The sequence below is a fragment of the Pseudophryne corroboree genome, chromosome 3, assembly GCF_028390025.1.
Source record: "Pseudophryne corroboree isolate aPseCor3 chromosome 3, aPseCor3.hap2, whole genome shotgun sequence".
Lineage (NCBI taxonomy): Eukaryota > Metazoa > Chordata > Amphibia > Anura > Myobatrachidae > Pseudophryne > Pseudophryne corroboree.
In genome coordinates this window covers 438,098,803-438,120,289 of record NC_086446.1, presented here as the reverse complement: position 1 = coordinate 438,120,289, position 21,487 = coordinate 438,098,803, and the positions used below count along the sequence as shown (strand labels likewise).

At 45.0% G+C, this 21,487-nt stretch overlaps 1 protein-coding gene across 5 annotated transcripts in view; it reads left to right on the top strand.

Moving 5' to 3' along the window:
• Positions 1-21,487, top strand: part of TNRC6C (trinucleotide repeat containing adaptor 6C) — a 268,173-nt gene that overhangs the window by 137,474 nt on the left and 109,212 nt on the right. For all 5 annotated transcript variants that reach the window (XM_063960449.1, XM_063960448.1, XM_063960447.1 and 2 more), the window contains 5 exons: positions 6,788-6,994; positions 17,464-17,624; positions 18,106-18,186; positions 19,044-19,101; positions 19,435-19,580. In XM_063960449.1, coding sequence (XP_063816519.1) covers positions 6,788-6,994; positions 17,464-17,624; positions 18,106-18,186; positions 19,044-19,101; positions 19,435-19,580 — 653 coding nt within the window. The remainder of the gene's footprint in view (positions 1-6,787; positions 6,995-17,463; positions 17,625-18,105; positions 18,187-19,043; positions 19,102-19,434; positions 19,581-21,487) is intronic.

Here is a 21,487-nt window from a genome sequence, read left to right as displayed (position 1 = left end):
GTGTTTAGGGCGATGCTGGGGAAAGTCCTAAAAGTTAAGAGCGCTTTCCTATTTACAGGCTTTTCTAGTGTTTCTGCAGTGGTGGTTGATATTGTGAGTTGATGACAAGTGAAATCCAAACAGTAACCACTGACAGACCACATAATTTGAAAGTGCAGAATTCTCCTCTTTTAGGGTTATGATGGGAGTGATCATCTGCACATTCCTGAATGTCACAATGATTTGTGCAGGGTTGTTCTGTGGTGATCACCCACAATCAACAGAGAATAGCTTCTCAGGGATCACATTAATTCAAAGAGATCTTCCTTCTTTCAAATGAGTGTACCTTGAGTATGTGGATGCCATAATAGTTGAAGTCATGGGCGTAACTATAGTTGGTGCTAGGGGTGCCATTGCTATGGGGCCCAGAGGCATAGAGGGACCTGGATCCAGGTTATAAAGTTGCATACTAGTTTCCCAGATTTGCCTGCTAAGCAGTTGAGTCTGATCCATTGCCCAGCCTGAATTGTGTGACATTACATTTACATTTTCAGTGAGAGGCGTGTGTAGTGGATGTTATAATGGTAAGGGGGCACTGTAATGTGGCATAATTTGAACTCTAGGCTACTGTAATGTGGCACAGTATGAACAAGGGGCACTGTAATGTGGCATAATATGAATTGGGGCACACTGTATATCATAATGTGAATTGGGGGTACAGTGCGGCATAATGTATACTTTCATCCCTACAATTTGACGTCATGTAACCTAAATAACTTATGATGGTTCATAAAATAAACTAGGGCACTAATATGGGGCATAATATTAAGTAGGGCACTATTATGGTTCAGAAAATGGAGTATGGTGCTATTATGGGCCGTAAAATGAATAACTGCTGTATATTGGATATTAAGATCCATAGATTCCTCCAGCCCTGCATTAATTCAGTCTGAAGGTGGAAAATAGATTTTAAGAAAATCTTATATAAGCCCAATAACATGGTGGTTTTAACAAAATAAGAGATTTATATTTATTAAGTAGAAAACAAATCTGTTCCTCTGTCTGCGAAGTCGGATTGTTATAGTTTGTATCTAAATGATATCCTTATTTCTATTGTTTATTGCTCTAAAATATGTATGGAATGCTTTGGTACAGGTAAGTATATGAGCAGATATGGGGGTATATGCAATTGCGGTCGAATTCCCGAAATTGTCGAATTTCGGGTCATTTTCGACCAAAAAAAAAATCGCCTATGCAATTCAGTGCTTTCCGACCAAAAAACGGACTTTCAAAATTCGACTTTTTGAAATTCGAATTTTTGCAAATTCGACTTTTCTGCAATGATACAAGTGCTGCAATTCGACCAAAGCATATTCAATTCAAGTTTGGAAATTCGACAGCAGTGCTTTTAGACAGCAAATTCGTCATTTTCAATCCGCCACACTTTGGAGGGTGAAAACAAATAAAAAAAATTTAAACATGTTTTTTTTTTGTGTTTTTTTTTTTTGGGGAATAGCAGATCTATTTATATTAGAAGGGATTAGGTACTTTTTTTTATTTTTGGAGGCACAAATATTATTTATATATTTTTTAAAATATATATATATTTTTTTTTTTTTTTTTTTTATGCTGGAACGGTGAAATCATAAAAAAAAATGGCGTGGGGTCCCCCCTCCAAAGCATAACCAGCCTCGGGCTCTTCGAGCTGGTCCTGGTTCTAAAAATGCGGGGAAAAAATTGACAGGGGATCCCCCGTATTTTTAAAACCAGCACCGGGCTCTGCGCCTGGTGCTGGTGCCAAAAATACGGGGGACAAAAAGAGTAGGGGTCCCCCGTATTTTTAACACCAGCATCGGGCTCCACTAGCTGGACAGATAATGCCACAGCCGGGGGTCACTTTTATGCCGTGCCCTGCGGCCGTGGCATTAAATATCCAACTAGTCACCCCTGGCCGGGGTACCCTGGGGGAATGGGGACCCCTTCAATCAAGGGGTCCCCCCCCCAGCCACCCAAGGGCCAGGGGTGAAGCCCGAGGCTGTCCCCCCCCCCCCCCATCCAATGGGCTGCGGATGGGGGGGCTGATAGCCTTTTGTGATAATAAAAAGATATTGTTTTTCCCAGTAGTACTACAAGTCCCAGCAAGCCTCCCCCGCAAGCTGGTACTTGGAGAACCACAAGTACCAGCATGCGGGAGAAAAACGGGCCCGCTGGTACCTGTAGTACTACTGGGAAAAAAATACCCAAATAAAAACAGGACACACACACCGTCGACAGTAAAACTTTATTTCATACGTCGACACACACATACTTACCTATGTTCACACGCCGACATCGGTCCTCTTCTCCATGTAGAATCCACGGATACCTGAAAAGAAAAGATCAATATACTCACCCCAGCCATGGTCCAGAGATAAATCCACGTACTTGGCAAAAAAACAAACCGAACACCCGCTCCATGCCGGACTGAAAGGGGTCCCATGCTGACACATGGGACACCTTTCCACGAATGAGACCTGTCAGTGACAGCTGTCACAGAAAGGTCTCTAAGCCAATCAGGAAGCGCAACTTCGTTGCGTTCACCTGATTGGCTGTGCGCTGTCTGTACTGTGACAGCACATCGCAAAGCCGCTCCATTACTTTCAATGGTGGGAACTTAGCGGCTAGCGGTAAGGTCACCCGCCGGTCAGCGGCTGACCGGCGGGTGACCCCACCGCTAGCCGCTAAGTTCCCACCATTGAAAGTAATGGAGCGGCTTTGCGATGTGCTGTCACAGTACAGACAGCGCACAGCCAATCAGGTGAGCGCCACGGAAGTAGCGCTTCCTGATTGGCTGAAGGGACGTCAGTGACAGGAGTCACGTGATGTCCCGGCATTCGGGAGAAAGGGGTCTGATGTGAAAACATTGGACCCCTTTCTAGTCCGGTATGGAGCGGGTTTTTGCGTGTTTTTTTTTTTAAACAAGTACGTGGATTTTACTCTCTGGACGTGGATTTATCTCTGGACGCTGGAAGGTGAGTATAATTTTTTCACAGGTACCCTCGGATCGTCGGAGACCGTGGCAGTCGGCGTGTCAACATAGGTAAGTATGTGTGTGTCGGTAGTGTGTAATAAAGTTTTACTATCAAGGTGTGTGTGTCCTGTTTTTATTTGGGTATTTTTTTCCCAGTAGTACTACAGGTACCAGCGGACCCGTTTTTCTCCCGCATGCTGGTACTTGTGGTTCTCCAAGTACCAGCTTGCGGGGGAGGCTTGCTGGGACTTGTAGTACTGCTGGAAAAAACAATATCTTTTTATTATCACAAAAGGCTATCAGCCCCCCCATCCGCAGCCCATTGGATGGGGGGGGACAGCCTCGGGCTTCACCCCTGGCCCTTGGGTGGCTGGGGGGGGGGGACCCCTTGATTGAAGGGGTCCCCACTCCCCCAGGGTACCCCGGCCAGGGGTGACTAGTTGGATATTTAATGCCACGGCCGCAGGGCACGGCATAAAAGTGACCCCCGGCTGTGGCATTATCTGTCCAGCTAGTGGAGCCCGATGCTGGTGTTAAAAATACGGGGGACCCCTACTCTTTTTGTCCCCCGTATTTTTGGCACCAGCACCAGGCGCAGAGCCCGGTGCTGGTTTTAAAAATACGGGGGATCCCTGGCCAATTTTTCCCCTGCATTTTTAGAACCAGGACCAGCTCGATGAGCCCGAGGCTGGTTATGCTTTGGAGGGGGGACCCCACGCCATTTTTTTTTTCTGGTTTTTCACGTTTTTTTACCGTTTTTTAAAATCGCGGCAAAATCCGCCAAATCGGCCAATTTTCGCCCGCGACTCTGGCGAATCCGTTTTTCATTGAATATGGTGAATTCCGGAAGCCACCTTCCGGGATTCACCTGTCGAATTGAGTCGAATTAAAAAACGGCGAAAATTGCCGCGAATTCGACCGCAATTGCATATACCCCATGGTATTGTACCTCATTCCTTAAATACATACATGCAATATATGCTGCTGACCGTTCCATATTATGGGCGTCGGTGAACATGTTCCTCATTAACTAAAAAAAAAATCTATATTTTAAACCGTTAAGTCTGCATCCATGTGATATACAGAGTATCAATGTCATCTCCATGGTAACAGACACCGGCTGTTTGTTTCCTTTTAAAAGTGCTGGAAGGATTAGAGAAAGGTAGATCTGCTTATTAAGAAGCTACCTATTTGTTCTTAGTCGGCTTACATGTCTTTCCCAAGCTGTATAAAATTAAAATTGTTTTCTGAACATGGTGTCAGCATCCATGGGTGTCGTATCATGTTTAATATAGCATAAAGAATACGTTAAACACATTTGACATTTTTATTGAAAATGTAAAAGCTATTATAAAGAACTATGCAATCCCACCTATCATATTGTTTGTACATTTACATGTTCACAGTTGTGTTTTTGTTTGTTAGTTTGTATTTCTAGTCAGGTTGAAAAGACAGAGGATCATCAAGTTCAGTATTCTATATATTTTAATTGTGTTAATCCTTATGATGGCAAAACAAAATCCCTCGTCACGGTGTGCCAGAGCTCGGTTCTTGCTTAATGAGTCTGAAGCGTGTGTGCCGTTCTGTTTGTGATTTAAAGGGGAAGTCACATTTGTCGCAAAATTTTAATCTCCTTATATAAGAGAGCCTTGGTACACTGCACAGTGCCAGGGTATTAGGCTCCAAACCTTGCGCCAGTCTTCGTACCTGTGAAGTCCCTGTGCTTATTACTGTTGATACCCGTTTTTGACCTTGTCTGTTCTGTGTGACCCAATTCTACGCAATCCTTGTACTGTTTATAGTATTTATTGGCATTGACTTTGGCTTCTTCCAGACCTGGGCAGTACAGATGGTTTAATGGTTAGTATTACTGCTCACAGTGAGTTTCTTCTGTGTACGCCCATTGTAAGCTCTTTCAGCGCTGGACAGAGGTCAGCATGGACACTCCGACCAGTCTGCGGCTATGAATCCCTATAGTCTGCAAGCTACGATGCACTGTGTGTTCTCACCGCTTTCTATAATAGCCAGCATTAACTTTTTCATCAATATGTGCTATAGTAGCTCTTAGTAGCTCTTCTGTGGGATTATACGAAGCGGCCTAGTCTTTCCTCCCCACACGCATCAATGAGCCATGAGCACCCATGACCCTGTTGCTGATTCACCAGTTGTCCTTCTTTGGACCACTTTTGGTGGGTACTTCCACGCCATACCAGGAACACCCTACGAGACCTGCCATTTTGGAGATGCTAGCCATCACAATGTGGCCCTTGTCAAAGTCATTCAGATCCTTATGCTTGCCCATTTTTCCATCTTATAACACATCATCTACCAGAACTGAGTGATCACTTGCTGCCTAATATATTCCATCCCTTGACAGATGGCATTTGAACAAGATAATCGGTGTTATTCACTTTACCTGTCACACCTACCAGCCCAGATCTCACTGGCACCCCTAGTATTAATTATGCTCACAGATGTTAAATTTATGGTAACATCCCCCACATATGGCCCCCTTTTTATGCTTTCCAGAATTGTATTTACCTTTGCAATCACTGTCTGGCCCGATGTGCTCTTAACTCAGCTTTGTAAACTTATTTTCCTAACTTCTTAATTACAATTACTTTTAACGGCCCTGCCTGCTGTATTAAAGAAATACTATGTATTGTGAGTCACTTGAACAGTGGAGTATGGCTATTAGCTTGCTCTATCCCCTCTTCTAGTGGGGTGGCCAATTACCTTTTCTACTTATTTAAAACGCTGTTAACATTTATGGACTGGAGCTAATTATTATGTATGGGTGACTGACTGCTTAACTACTGAGGATGTTATTGTTGAGCAACTAGACCCTGTAGGGGTACCCAAATCCCCACAATAGCATATAGAAAGAAAGGAATGGGGGATCTGTGCTTGAAATAGCAAAATAGGAAATGAAAATGCAGAGTCACAATGCTCATTAATATGTATCCTGGGGTAACCTAAGCAGTTAGTTGTAACAAAGCAGTCATGCAAAAAAAAAAAAAAAAATCATAAAATTGCGTACAGTATAATACAGGTGGATAAGTATTAGAAACCGTATTAATGTTATGTTGTTCTTTGCAGATTATATCCATATACAGTGGCATGCAGTATAGGGCATGTGGAGGTGGTAGCTATACTGTCCAAGTGAGAGCTGGTTTAGTCTCCCATATGTAGAAAGAATTAATTAGTAAAGATAGTGATCCAAGTGAGTTCCTGTTGGTGTTAGTGAAAGTATGTGAGGGCGATGTGTTCTGGAGGGTATCCCACAAGGTGCACAAACTTACCTCTCTTGATCCTTTGCTCACCTCCGGGTGAGTGGTTTCACGTGGATCGGTGTGTCCGCACCCTCTGTGTCTGTCCCCGCTGATTTCTTTAGATGCCGATGTGTGCAAGTGTGCAGCAGGGTCCGCCCGCTGTCGTGAGAATTCAGGGAATCCACATTATTGCGAGATTCCCTGGTTCCCCTGCCTCCAATGGGCACCCGCGATCAGGGCATTTAGCGCAGATTTCTGCTGGAGTCTCTGCAGGCTGATTGCGGGCTTCAGTTGAATAGCCCAGTGGAATCAACTAGCCCACGGTAATTAACTGCATCTAATTGAATCTATCCAATAATATGATTGTGATAATGTTGGTATACAGGACAGGGATAGATGAGGAGTACTAAACTAATGTTGGTTCAGCAGGGGTAAGGTTTAGCAGCATTGTGCATTAGTTACTGGAAAATACATGACCATGATACTATGTACAGTATTAATTATCATATCCTCTTTGCATTTGCAGGCTGGGGAGATATGCCTCCTGTGCATTCAAAGGCTGAAACCTCGTGGGGAGAGACCCCATCTCCGTCTGCTGCAGTCGACAATGGGACTTCAGCATGGGGTAAACCCCCCAGTAGTGGTTCAGGTTGGGTGGATGGCTCTGCTGAATCTCCTGGAACCTATGGAAGGACAAGTGCTCCAACTGTTGGCCCTGTGCTGTGCAAACCAGGTGTGCAAACAGGATCCTCATCAAATGTTCTCTGTATGTTGGGGAGAGTATAAATATTATAGAAGGTTGTATGCTCCTGTATTATTTCAAATAATGTATTTTATACTTGGACTACATGTAGGGTTTTTTCAGATGACTTAACACAAAATGTAAATGTAATTCTTTCAGTGGCTGGTCAACGGCCAACTATAGTCTGGCAAAAAACCTTGCTCTCACTCTGTAATATGGCACCATGCTACCTACATAACTTGTGTCTATTGTAGATAAGTCCAACATGCTAGTAGTCTGTAAGTAGTGTTCACGCCAGGAATCTGGCAGGGCACAGAGGTGGAGGGTCAGTATGTCGTGCAGCCGGCAACTTTACCATTGGAGATGGTGCGGTTGCCTCCTCGTCACTATTGGAGGCGTGTACCAGCTGTGCAGCGCAAGTTCTGGACTTCCCAAAAAATCGCACTTTAATGTGAATAGATGCCGTGCACTTTATTTATGCGGTGGCAATAGGCTGTTTTAGCAGGACGCAGCTAATTTTGCTTTATAAAAATCGCCCTGGTAAAACAGCCTAGCGTGAACACCTTATAAGTGCACACCTGTTCTAAGTTTCATCCCTTATTAACTTATGGATGTAATGTTTGCATACTTTTGTATTCTAAATTCTAATTTATTCTTGGAATTTACTTCCATTGTGTAAACAAAATTGTTTTAGTAATGTTTATGTCACGAAATCAATTAGCAGGCTCATTCTAGTAATACTTTAGGGACATAAGTCCTGATTTAGAGAGGGACGCTATTGTTATCGCTGCTGCGTCACAGCAGCATTTGATCACTGGTAATAATGGTCGCAGCCCTTGGCCATCTCAGCAAGCCTCAACTTAGTCAGAATGGCCAGCGTAAACTGCTCAGACAGGGCTGGCCAGGCAGGTAACATACTCCTGCTTTTGAAAACACTGCCCTGCACACACTCCTGTTCCGGCTCCAAATGGCTGTGGCTTGGGGGCACTACATGCGAGCGCAAAGAAACTGTTCTGCACATGCACAGAAGCAGTCCTGCTCTTACGTAGACCTCCCCTACCCCATCTCCCTGCCATTGGACTTGTACGCAAACCATTGAGTTAGCGTACAACAAGTCTGAATTAGGCCCATAGACATGTGTTGTTGTCAAGTGTAATAAGAGTACTATGCATGTTGATTGAATGTCTCCTTGGTTTCTCTGCTTAATAGAGAGGGTTATTTTTATATGATTTAAAAGGTAATTGGACTAAAAAAAAAAAAAAAAAAATAGACACATTTTATAAATGTTGCAGATATATTTCAGAAAAATACAATTCAAAATTAACCTACCTTTCTCTAACGTCCTAGTGGATGCTGGGACTCCGTCAGGACCATGGGGAATAGCGGGCTCCGCAGGAGACAGGGCACATCTAAAAAAGCTTTTAGGTCACATGGTGCGTACTGGCTCCTCCCCCTATGACCCTCCTCCAAGCCTCAGTTAGGTTTTTGTGCCCGTCCGAGAGGGTGCAATCTAGGTGGCTCTCCTAAAGAGCTGTTTAGAAAAGTTTTTTTTTAGGTTTCAATCTCAGTGATTCCTGCTGGCAACAGGATCACTGCATCGAGGGACTTAGGGGAGAGATTTCCAACTCACCTGCGTGCAGGATGGATTGGAGTCTTAGGCTACTGGACACTTAGCTCCAGAGGGAGTCGGAACACAGGTCAGCCTGGGGTTCGTCCCGGAGCCGCGCCGCCGATCCCCCTTACAGACGCTGAAGAGACGGCAGAACGGAGGTCCGGAAAGCAGGCGGCAGAAGACTCCTCAGTCTTCTTGAAGGTAGCGCACAGCACGGCAGCTGTGCGCCATTGTTGTCACACGGCTCACTGACTCAGTCACGGAGGGTGCAGGGCGCTGCTGGGGGCGCCCTGGGCAGGAATATAATTACCTTTAGTGGCAAAATAAATACATCACATATAGCCATTAAGGCTATATGTATGTATTTTAACCCAGGCCAGTTTCTTAAAAACCGGGGAAAAGCCCGCCGAAAAAGGGGCGGAGCTTATTCTCCTCAGCACTCAGCGCCATTTTCCTGCTCAGCTCCGCTGGTGAGGAAGGCTCCCAGGTCTCTCCCCTGCACTGCACTACAGAAACAGGGTAACAAAGAGAAGGGGGGCATAAATTGGCGATATTTATATATTAAGAGCGCATATATAGTAAACAACACCTTCTAGGGTTGTTTATATACATTTATAGCGCTTTTGGTGTGTGCTGGCAAACTCTCCCTCTGTCTCCCCAAAGGGCTAGGGGGTCCTGTCTTCGATTAGAGCATTCCCTGTGTGGCTGCTGTGTGTCGGTACGTGTGTGTCGACATGTATGAGGACGATGTTGGTGTGGAGGCAGAGCAATTGCCGATGATGGTAATGTCACCCCCTAGGGAGTCGACACCGGAATGGATGGCTTTAGTTATGGAATTACGTGATAATGTCAGCACATTACAAAAGTCAGTTGACGAAATAAGACGCCCGGCAAACCAGTTAGTACCGGTTCAGGCGTCTCAGACACCGTCAGGGGCTGTAAAACGTCCTTTACCTCAGTCAGTCGACACGGGTACCGACACAGATGAATCTAGTGTCGACGGTGAAGAAACAAACGTATTTTCCAATAGGGCCACACGTTATATGATCACGGCAATGAAGGAGGCTTTGCAGATCTCTGATACTGCTGGTACCTCAAAAAGGGGTATTATGTGGGGGGTGAAAAAACTACCTGTATTTTTTCCAGAATCAGAGGAATTGAATGACGTGTGTGATGAAGCGTGGGTTAACCCCGATAGAAAACTGCTAATTTCCAAGAAGTTATTGGCATTATACCCTTTCCCACCAGAGGTTAGGGCGCGCTGGGAAACACCCCCTAGGGTGGATAAGGCGCTCACACGTTTATCAAAGCAAGTGGCGTTGCCGTCTCCTGATACGGCCGCCCTCAAGGATCCAGCAGATAGGAGGCTGGAAACTACACTGAAGAGTATATACACACATACTGGTGTTATACTGCGACCGGCAATAGCCTCAGCCTGGATGTGCAGTGCTGGGGTAGTGTGGTTGGATTCTCTGACTGAAAATATTGATACCCTGGATAGGGACAGTATTTTATTGACTCTAGAGCAATTAAAGGATGCTTTCCTTTATATGCGAGATGCTCAGAGGGATGTTTGTACTCTAGCATCAAGAGTAAGCGCGATGTCCATATCTGCCAGAAGAAGTTTATGGACGCGACAGTGGTCAGGTGATGCGGATTCCAAGAGGCATATGGAAGTATTGCCATATAAAGGAGAGGAATTGTTTGGGGTCGGTCTTTCGGACCTGGTGGCCACGGCAACTGCCGGCAAATCCACTTTTTTACCTCAGACCCCCTCCCAACAGAAAAAGACACCGTCTTTTCAGCCGCAGTCCTTTCGCTCCTATAAAAAGCGACCAAAAGGACAGTCTTATCTGCCGCGAGGCAGAGGAAAGGGTAAGAAAGGGCAGCAAGCAGCCCCTGCCCAGGAACAGAAGCCCGCCCCGGCTTCTACAAAGCCATCAGCATGACGCTGGGGCTTTACAAGCGGACTCAGGAACGGTGGGGGGTCGACTCAAGATTTTCAGCAATCAATGGGTTCACTCACAAGTGGACCCGTGGGTCCTGCAGATAGTATCTCAGGGTTACATGCTGGAGTTCGAAAGGTCTCCCCCTCGCCGGTTCCTAAAGTCTGCTTTACCAACGTCTCCCTCAGAAAGGACGTCGGTTTTGGAAGCCATTCACAAGCTGTATTCTCAGCAGGTGATAGTCAAGGTACCCCTCCTACAACAGGGAAAGGGGTATTATTCCACACTATTTGTGGTACCGAAACCGGACGGTTCGGTAAGGCCTATTCTAAATCTGAAATCCTTGAACCTGTACATAAAGAAATTCAAGTTCAAGATGGAGTCACTCAGAGCAGTGATAGCGAATCTGGAAGAAGGAGACTTCATGGTGTCCTTGGACATAAAAGATGCTTATCTACATGTCCCGATTTACCCCTCACACCAAGGGTATCTCAGGTTCGTGATACAAGACTGTCATTATCAGTTTCAAACGCTGCCGTTTGGGTTGTCCACGGCCCCTCGGGTCTTTACCAAGGTAATGACCGAAATGATGGTTCTTCTACGAAGAAAAGGCGTATTAATTATCCCTTACTTGGACGATCTCCTGATAAGGGCAAAGTCCAGAGAACAGCTGGAAGTCGGTGTAGCGCTAACACAAGTAGTGCTTCAGCAACACGGGTGGATTCTAAATCTTCCAAAATCTCAATTGACCCCGACAACACATCTGCTGTTCCTGGGCATGATTCTGGACACGGTTCAGAAAAAGGTATTTCTCCCGGAAGAGAAAGCAAGGGAGTTATCCGAACTTGTCAAGAACCTCCTAAAACCAGGAACTGTGTCAGTACATCAATGCACAAGAGTCCTGGGAAAGATGGTGGCTTCGTACGAAGCGATTCCATTCGGCAGATTCCATGCACGAACATTTCAGTGGGATCTGCTGGACAAATGGTCCGGATCGCATCTGCACATGCATCAGCGGATAACACTGTCACCGAGAACAAGGTTGTCTCTCCTGTGGTGGTTGCAGACTGCCCATCTGTTAGTGGGCCGCAGATTCGGCATACAGGACTGGGTCCTGGTGACTACGGATGCCAGCCTACGAGGTTGGGGAGCAGTCACAAAGGGAAGAAACTTCCAGGGCGTGTGGTCAAACCTGGAGACGTCTCTTCACATAAATATACTGGAGCTAAGAGCGATCTACAATGCTCTAAGCCTGGCAAAATCGCTGCTTCAGGGTCAGCCGGTGTTGATCCAGTCCGACAACATCACGGCAGTCGCCCACGTAAACCGACAAGGCGGTACGAGAAGCAGGAGTGCAATGGCAGAAGCTGCAAGGATTCTGCGCTGGGCGGAGAATCATGTCGTAGCACTGTCAGCAGTGTTCATCCCGGGAGTGGACAACTGGGAAGCAGATTTCCTCAGCAGACACGACCTTCACCCGGGAGAGTGGGGACTTCATCCAGAAGTTTTCCACATGATTGTGAACCGTTGGGAAAAACCAAAGGTGGACATGATGGCGTCTCGCCTCAACAAAAAATTGGACAGGTATTGCGCCAGGTCAAGAGACCCTCAGGCAATAGCTGTGGACGCTCTGGTAACACCGTGGGTGTACCAGTCAGTGTATGTGTTCCCTCCTCTGCCTCTCATACCAAAGGTACTGAGAATTATACGGAAAAGAGGAGTAAGAACAATACTGGTAGCTCCGGACTGGCCAAGAAGAACTTGGTATCCGGAACTTCAAGAGATGCTCACGGAGGATCCGTGGCCTCTACCTCTAAGAAGGGATCTGCTTCAGCAGGGACCTTGTATGTTCCAAGACTTACCGCGGCTGCGTTTGACGGCATGGCGGTTGAACGCCGGATTCTAAAAGAGAAGGGCATTCCTGAGGAAGTTATTCCTACTTTAATTAAAGCCAGGAAAGAAGTGACCGCACAACATTATCACCGCATTTGGAGAAAATATGTTGCGTGGTGTGAGGCCAAGAAGGCTCCAACGGAAGAATTTCAATTGGGTCGATTCTTACATTTCCTGCAAGCAGGATTGTCTATGGGCCTCAAATTGGAGTCCATTAAAGTTCAAATTTCGGCCTTATCAATTTTCTTCCAGAAGGAATTGGCGTCAGTGCCTGAAGTACAAACTTTTGTCAAAGGTGTACTACATATACAACCCCCAATAGTGCCTCCAGTGGCACCGTGGGATTTGAACGTGGTTCTAAATTTTCTCAAATCTCATTGGTTTGAGCCTTTAAAATCGGTAGATTTAAAATACCTTACATGGAAGGTAACCATGCTGTTGGCCCTGGCTTCAGCCAGGAGAGTTTCGGAGTTGGCAGCTTTGTCATACAAAAGCCCATATCTGATATTCCATTCGGACAGGGCAGAATTGAGGACACGTCCTCAATTTCTCCCTAAGGTGGTTTCGGCATTTCACTTGAACCAGCCTGTTGTGGTGCCTGCGGCTACTAGCGACTTGGAGGACTCCAAGTTACTGGACGTTGTCAGAGCATTAAAAATATATATTTCAAGGACAGCTGGAGTCAGAAAATCTGACTCGTTGTTTACATTGTATGCACCCAACAAGTTGGGTGCTCCTGCGTCTAAACAGACGATTGCACGTTGGATATGTAGTACAATCCAACTTGCACATTCTGTGGCAGGCCTGCCACAGCCTAAATCTGTAAAGGCCCATTCCACAAGGAAAGTGGGCTCATCCTGGGCGGCTGCCCGAGGAGTCTCGGCATTACAACTTTGCCGAGCAGCTACGTGGTCAGGGGAGAACACGTTTGTAAAATTTTACAAATTTGATACTCTGGCTAAAGAGGACCTGGAGTTCTCTCATTCGGTGCTGCAGAGTCATCCGCACTCTCCCGCCCGTTTGGGAGCTTTGGTATAATCCCCATGGTCCTGACGGAGTCCCAGCATCCACTAGGACGTTAGAGAAAATAAGAATTTACTTACCGATAATTCTATTTCTCATAGTCCGTAGTGGATGCTGGGCGCCCATCCCAAGTGCGGATTGTCTGCAATGCTTGTACATAGTTATTGTTACAAAAATCGGGTTATTACTGTTGTTGTGAGCCATCTGTTCAGAGGCTACTTCGTTTGTGTTATCATACTGTTAACTGGGTTCAGATCACAAGTTGTACGGTGTGATTGGTGTGGCTGGTATGAGTCTTACCCGGGATTCAAGATCCTTCCTTATTGTGTACGCTCGTCCGGGCACAGTACCTAACTGAGGCTTGGAGGAGGGTCATAGGGGGAGGAGCCAGTACGCACCATGTGACCTAAAAGCTTTTTTAGATGTGCCCTGTCTCCTGCGGAGCCCGCTATTCCCCATGGTCCTGACGGAGTCCCAGCATCCACTACGGACTATGAGAAATAGAATTATCGGTAAGTAAATTCTTATTTTTTCATATATAGGGGGTATTTAATTAGGCACTGTACTTTACCAAGGCTATCGAATCCCCCGGGGCTATTCAGTTAACCCTAACCGCTGGCAATTATCAGGGATTAGGAGGCCAGCAATGCAAAATCCCAGATAATCAGCCCCTCAAGACCCTTTTTTCTGCAATAACACATGGGTCTGGGGATTTATCCCTGATGCCATGAGTTATCATCCGAAAACGGGTCACTTACCGCATGGTAAAAACAGGCAATAATTGGTTAGTCTGATAATACTATTTGGCTAAAGAGCCTGTTTTTACGGTGTGCTAAATTAATGGCAGCAGTTTAATAGCGCCCTAAATGTTTTCACCTGAATGTGAGGAACGTACATCAAATTGGTGCTACTTCTATTTATCTGCAGATCAACACTCCTGTTTCACCCTTCTGTGATGTAGATACTTTCGCTAACCAGTATGACAAATTTAAGCCCTTTGGATTTTTCATTCCTAATAAAGTGGAACTGTTGATTGTTGCCTTTAAAAATAGTGGATAGAGCAATTCTGAAAACTATATGCGGTACATATATAGTTACAGAAGGTGTTGCTGCAGAATAAGTATTACCAGCTTGAGTACTGGTTTGCATGAAATCACTCAGCAAATGGCTATAATGCAGGCACTCTCATATATACCTTAGCAGATTTGTTTGATTAAGGCACTTATGCCTACCTGCAACTAGAGAGGCTGTATTGGGAAGGTGATGGTCATTTTTCTGGTTACTTGTGCAGGGCTGATGCCACCAATGCAGGACTCCAATGCGTTGTGGGACCCCCTGGACCCAGGCTTCTGTGTGCACCGCTCACCTTGCACCCGTTATAGATACACCACTGCAGAGCACAAAAACGACATGTTTGTTCAATTGCTAATTGATGTAGACCGACACAGACATACAGTATATATGCATAAGAAAGCTAAGTTGTTTGCGAATGGTCGCGGACAGGTGTAAATTTAAGATTTATGATCATGATGACAGTCGAACAATTTATAATTGGCTGTTTGCAAATACACCTCGGACATAGATGGGTCAAAAACCTAAATACAGTATAATTCAGCCTGTAATAAGCTCCCGTATTATCTCCAGAATATTGGAATCCTGTCCATATTGCTTAGTGAACTTCCGCAAATAACGTTCTGGTACGGAATTAATAGTACCTTTTAAGTTGCTGGTATACATAGTTATTAGCACATTTGAGGGGTATTTTATCACTTTTGGTGTTTTTTTATTTTAAATTTTATATTTTTCTTCCCCTCACTTTTTTGAGCTTGCGTGTGAGCCCAAACCTGATATTTAACAGGATTAAACTATTTTAGTCTTTATTTTTTTCTGTCTTTTCTCCTCTCTATGGTCCGCAAATCAACATCCATAAACTCTGGGTTGAGAACTGAGGACAGCCATCAGAGTATTAGTGAGGTTGGACACTGATGTTGGGCGATCAAATTTGCAGTCTGCTTTTCAGTTCATCCGAAAAGTGTTTGTTGGGCTGGAGGTCAGGGCTCTGTACAAGCTGCTTAAGTTCTTCCACATTGAAGCCTTGGTGGTATATTCAATAAGAGTCGGATCCATTCCGACATGCAGTTGTCTGAATGGATCTGACAACCCCTATTCAGTGGACGGCCATATCTGACTGTCTGATTTGGCCATACACAGGGTCCTGTCCTGCCGCTGCTATCAGCGGCTGCGTATGCGCTGACAGCAGTGGCCAGGAGTGCAGATGGCGTCGGCCGTGAGCGGGACGGTGGCGGGGTAAGCTGGGCAGCGGGGGTGAGCAGAAATTGGCGGGGGGAGCTGGCTGCGGGGGGACATGTCTGGGGTGGCGTGTGGAGGCACTGCATGGAAAGAGGTGCCTGCGGGCCGCGGTGGGAGCAGAGAATGGCGGCCGGCAGGGGGAGCTGGCTGGGGGGGACATGTCTGCGGCGGGGGGAGTCGCTGCAGGGAGAGAGGTCTCTCCCTGCAGCGCCTCCGCCGCAGACATGTCCCCCCGCAGCCAGCTGCCCCCGCCGGTCGCCGATCTCAGCTCCCCCAGCCGCCCGCAGCACCGCTTGTCTCCTCACCTCAATCCGACTTGTTTTCAAGTCGGATTGAGTTTGTCAGAAAGGGGGCCAAAACCTGTCGGATTTGGCCCCATTTCCGAAAGAAGAATGTGGATCAGCGGCTATTCCGCCGAGCCACGCGTTTTCCGACAAGTCGGAAATTCCAGACTTGTCGGAAAAAGTCAGCCCCTATTGAATAGGTCGGAACCCCTTCCGACCTATTTCTGTCGGAAGCTGCCGTCTTTCCAACAAGACAGCAGCTTACGACAGTTATTGAATACACCCCTTAAACCTTATTTTGATGACCCTCACTTTGTGCTGAAACAGAACAGGTCCTTCACCAAAGTGTTGCCATGAAGTTAGCAACATGCATTTGTCTAGACCAGGGATGGGAAACCTTCGGTCCTCCAGCTGTTGTTGAAATACACATCCCAGCATGCCCTGCAACCGTTTTAGCATGGCCAAATAGCAAAACTTTAGCAAGGCATGCTGGTCTGTGTAGCTCAACAGCTGGAGGGCCGAAGATTCCCCATCCCTGGTCTAGACTGTCATTGTATGGATAATTATCTTGTTCGCTGGTATTACGTGACCCAGTCCAATTATTGCTCTTCCACCAAAATTTACAATTGGCAGTACACATTCAGGCAGGAAACATTCTCCTGGTCTCCGTCAAAGTCAGATTTCTCGTTCAGACTGCCACATGGTGAGGTGTAATTATTCACTCCTGAGAACACATACAGTATCTAGTGCTCCAGGGCCCAATGGCGATGTACTTTATGCCACTCCAGATCTGTGGCTTGTGTGTGGCTGCTCACCCATTGAAATTCCATTCATTAAGCTCCTGATAAATAGCATTTGTGCTGAGATGACTTCCATAGGCATTGTGAAACTCACTATTGAGTGTTGCAACCAAGAACAGATAATATGACTGTTACATTGGAAGTCAGTGAGCTTTTCAGTATTACCCATCCTACTGCTATTGTGTGTCTATGGACATTGCTTGGATGTATGCTTGATTTTATTCACCGGTTAGCAATGGGTGTGACTGGAGTGGCCATGGACACTAATTAGAAAGGGGTAGTCACATACGTTTCACTACTAGTATTTATAATATAACAAGCATTTGTGTCTGGCATTGCCTGGTCCTTTTTTTTTTTTTTTTTCTTCTCAACCATTTCCCATCACCCTCTCTTGCTCCATCTCTTTGTTAACATTTAATCTTTCCCCAATCTCTCTCTCTCCTTTAGGTTGGATATTCATGCACGAGTGCTGACATGTTTTCTATCAGCCTTCAGATTTATTATATAGAGTTTACATAAGTTAGAATTAAAGCAAATTAGAAATCAGAATTATTGTTAGCTTCCCAAAAACATCACTTGTTTCTCTCTTTAGCTCCAAAATCTATGCAAGAAGGTTGGGGAAGTGGAGGAGAGGAAATTGGACACAGCCAGTGGGAGGATGACGAAAGTGATGTGTGGAATAATGCTGCTTCCCAAGACAATAGCTCATCCTGCAGTAGTTGGGGTAATGGCCCCAAGAAAGGACTTTCCAAGGTATGGATCCATAATGCAGCAGGCTGTTAAAAAATTTGCTACATTATCAGGTCTAATATGTGAATGCTCAATTTCAGTGCTTTGCAAGCCAGGAAATTTGTATACCTTACATATGTGTCCTCATACACTGAGCATTTTTATGCCATACAATGCAAGACTGAGATGCTCCGAGATCAGTGACATACCATATTCTTAAAATTTAGCATCTTAGTCGCATTGCAGCTGCAGCAAAAAGCCGCTTGCAGTATAAAAGAGGCTCTAGTCTGCGACTGCACGCACAGAAATTGGTTTTACACACGTACAAAGCCATACACAGTTTCATTTCTGCGAATAAGATGCACATTTTGAGTAGAAAGGACACTTGGTGTAGGCCAAGTCGCCCGGGACCTGGTGCCCCGAGGGGGGCTATTTGGTGCGGCTGAGCAATAGTGTAAAAGGGCAATGTATATTTATTATTTTCATGCCTCATCTATTAAAACAGGGCATGAAGATTACAAACAAGTCTGATGAGGCCTGGATTATGACCCGATTGACTAAACAGCTTACTGATATGGGTTTTCCGGTGAGTTAATTTTGTCTAAAATGGACCATTCTCAAAATGACTATTAATGTTACAGGATCCGATGGTAAATAAAAATATGAATATACCGCCTTAAGTTACCATAAACCTAAAAAGTCGACTATGATCTATAGGTCATCTTTGGGGAAAAGTAAGATCAGTAAGTGTGTCATTGTTATAATATCTAAAATCTTCTAAATAGCACTGCAGTTAGCAGTCCTCAGCTAGGTTAATATATAAGGAATTGTAGTCGCATATGCTTTGAAGCACTTTTAATTGCAATTCCAAGTTCAGGACATGCTAAGCCATTCATTTTAATTTTACTTGCATTCAGGAATACATACACACATACATACACTTATGTGAGCCTTCTTATCCACTAAGCAGGTTTCAAGGTGTGCACCTGCTACATGCCCAACATTTTGCTACTGACTTTTGGACTGCCTGAGTTCACGTTTGGTCAGCGCACACTGTTAAGGAAACCAATTTGTTGTAGGTCCTGCTTTGTTCAGAGGTTCTCAACCTCCTAGCGTAAATGGGGTTTAAATGTGTTAAATTGGAGTGTTCACTGTGATGGTGACAAATGTTAGTACATGAGTGTGATAATGTCACCTTTAAGTGATAACCGTATTGAGGCTAAACTAATCCACTAAAAAATCAGATATTGTAATCACAGATATTGCAGATGAAACAGAGGTGTAGGAAATAGGTTTTTATTTACCTATTGCAGGTAATTAATGGTTAAAATGGAATTAAGGGGTGGACTATCTGTACAGGATATAATACGTTTGGTAAAATATTCCTAATTGAAAGTCTTAAATGTTGTTCAACCTTCTTGAAGTTCAGTTTATTCTCCATAGAAAGAGCCTGCTGAAGAGGCCTTGAAGAGTAACAATATGAATCTGGACCAGGCTATGAGTGAGTATTCATCAATGAGAGCAAACCGCTTATTTCAATATTTAATATTTTTAGTAATTAAAGTGTACCACAGTCATTTATCAAGTTTTATTATTGCTGACTGGCATCGTCATTTTCAGCTAGGCTGAATTGGAAATATCTTCAAACTCTCTGGACAGCTATGTGCTACTAATGCCAAATTGATTATTATTTTTTTTAATGCAAATAAGTCTGTCTCTTAAATAACAAATGTAATCCGAATTCAGTTCACACACAATCCCATGGAAAATATGTTTAATAAGTTTGGTTAAGTTGGTATTGAATGTGCTAAAATCTGTATTTCCTACTTTGCAGGTGCTCTCCTGGAAAAGAAGGTGGAAATGGACAAGCGTGGATTGGGAATGGCAGACTACAACACAATGGTCGCCAAGCCCTTAAACTGCCGCCCATCACCGATCTCCAAAGAGTCTTCCATGGACCGCCCCACTTTCCTAGACAAGGTGGATATTGAAAGAGGGATTTGACTGGGCTTCTCGTTTTAACCACTACATATTAAATAATCTTGTGTACTAGATGTGCATTTTTAGTGTACAGCATAGTCACCAGTGAGAGGTCCATTTTTATGTGAGATCGTAGAGCACTTCAAGATACAGATGTAGCAACCCTTATTGTTGCCACAATGTGTGCACTCACATCACGGCAGCGACTTAGTGTGCCTCGGTGTGAATCGTCGCAATCGCACAATGTATTTCCCATAGATCTCTGGTGTGACTATTTGCCGGCGGGCACAATATTTGCCGCAGTGTATTCGCACCTGCAAATAGACATGGGTGCGATAAGGGCTGCTACAGTTTTACTACAGAAATCCTACAGATATGAAAATCAAGAAAAGCCTGTCATAGTAGTAATAGATGGATGCCAATCTTTAACCAAGCTTTATAGAGTATATCTCTCCATTCCCTCTGCTACAGATGTAGCCACCTTTATCTTGAGTGGCCGCGGCGTTTGTCCCGTTCGACCATACGCAGCGTACTGTGGCGTAGCGAGGCGCGCCTAGCCACAGAGAGGCTATCTAATCGCACGGAGACAGACATTTGACGTTTGGCGTTACCTTTACGTGTAATACCTGCGATCAGCCACCAGATGTCGCTTTTTACAATCACCACTGCGCATGCGTGTGATCTCCCGTAAAATACAATACTGACATACATAATAAGGACTACTTTACTAAGGCGTCTCATTACGCTGCATACAGTAAATACTGTACTCATTACGCTGCATTATTTAATACAGTACTGTATATACAGTACGACACCGACGCAAATACAGTAGTACAGCATACAGTATATGATCCATCTACAATACTTTATGAATACTGTATGTGAGCGTCCAAGTCCCGCAGACAAAACACAGTACTGTAAAACCAGTAGTGTACACTGTCGCAAATGGATGTGTGTTACAAGTTCACTATTGCCTCTCAAGATTAGGAATTTTCTACAGTATGTTATCGTCCTAATCCCGTAGCCATTACAGCATAATCAAAACCAACGGATTTATACATTTGTCTGCGGCGAAGTGGTGAAGTGTTTCGCTTCCTATACTCAGAGTCCAGGGTTCGATTCCTTAAGTACGAATGCATGTTACTGTAGTTTTTTTCAGACACTTTATTATTTTTTTTATTCACATACTGTAAACCAGGGCATACAGTAGCTGCATGAGCGGTTCTATGCGATCGAGTCCGGTGTACCATAATGTGCAGGTTCTATGCAGGTTAAGGTTCTATGCTCCGTACACAGTACACATACAATTCTGTAGCTGGGCAGACTGAATAGAAATGGCTACCACCTATGACTCCTTGCCCCACAGAGGCCCTAGGCTACGGAGCAAGTAATAGTCCAGATTGTACAGACTATGGGGCAATGCTGAAGGAGCGTCACAATCCCCTAGCTAAAATACACAGTATGCATATTATGGTACACCGGACTCGATGACATACTGTAGCACACTGGCAAAATGGCCGCCGCCCCTGAACCCTTGTGCAGGTTATGGGGCAATGCTGAAGGAGCGTCACAATCCCCTAGCCAAAATACACAGGGGAGGGATAAGCTACTGTAGGATTGCATACAGTATTACGGTACACCGGACTCAATCGCATAGCACACTGTCAAAACGACCACTACCCATGAACCCCCACCTCCTGAACCCCCACCTCGTGGCAGGCAGCAGTTGGGTATGGAATGAGAAATGGCATAAGCTGTGCAGGCTACGGGGCGATGCTGAAGGAGCGTCACAATCCCCTAGCCAAAATACACAGAGATACTGTAAGCGAGGTCTATGCACATTACAGTACTGTACGTTACACCGGGCTCGGTCGCATAGCAAACTGACAAAACACAAGTTTTACAGT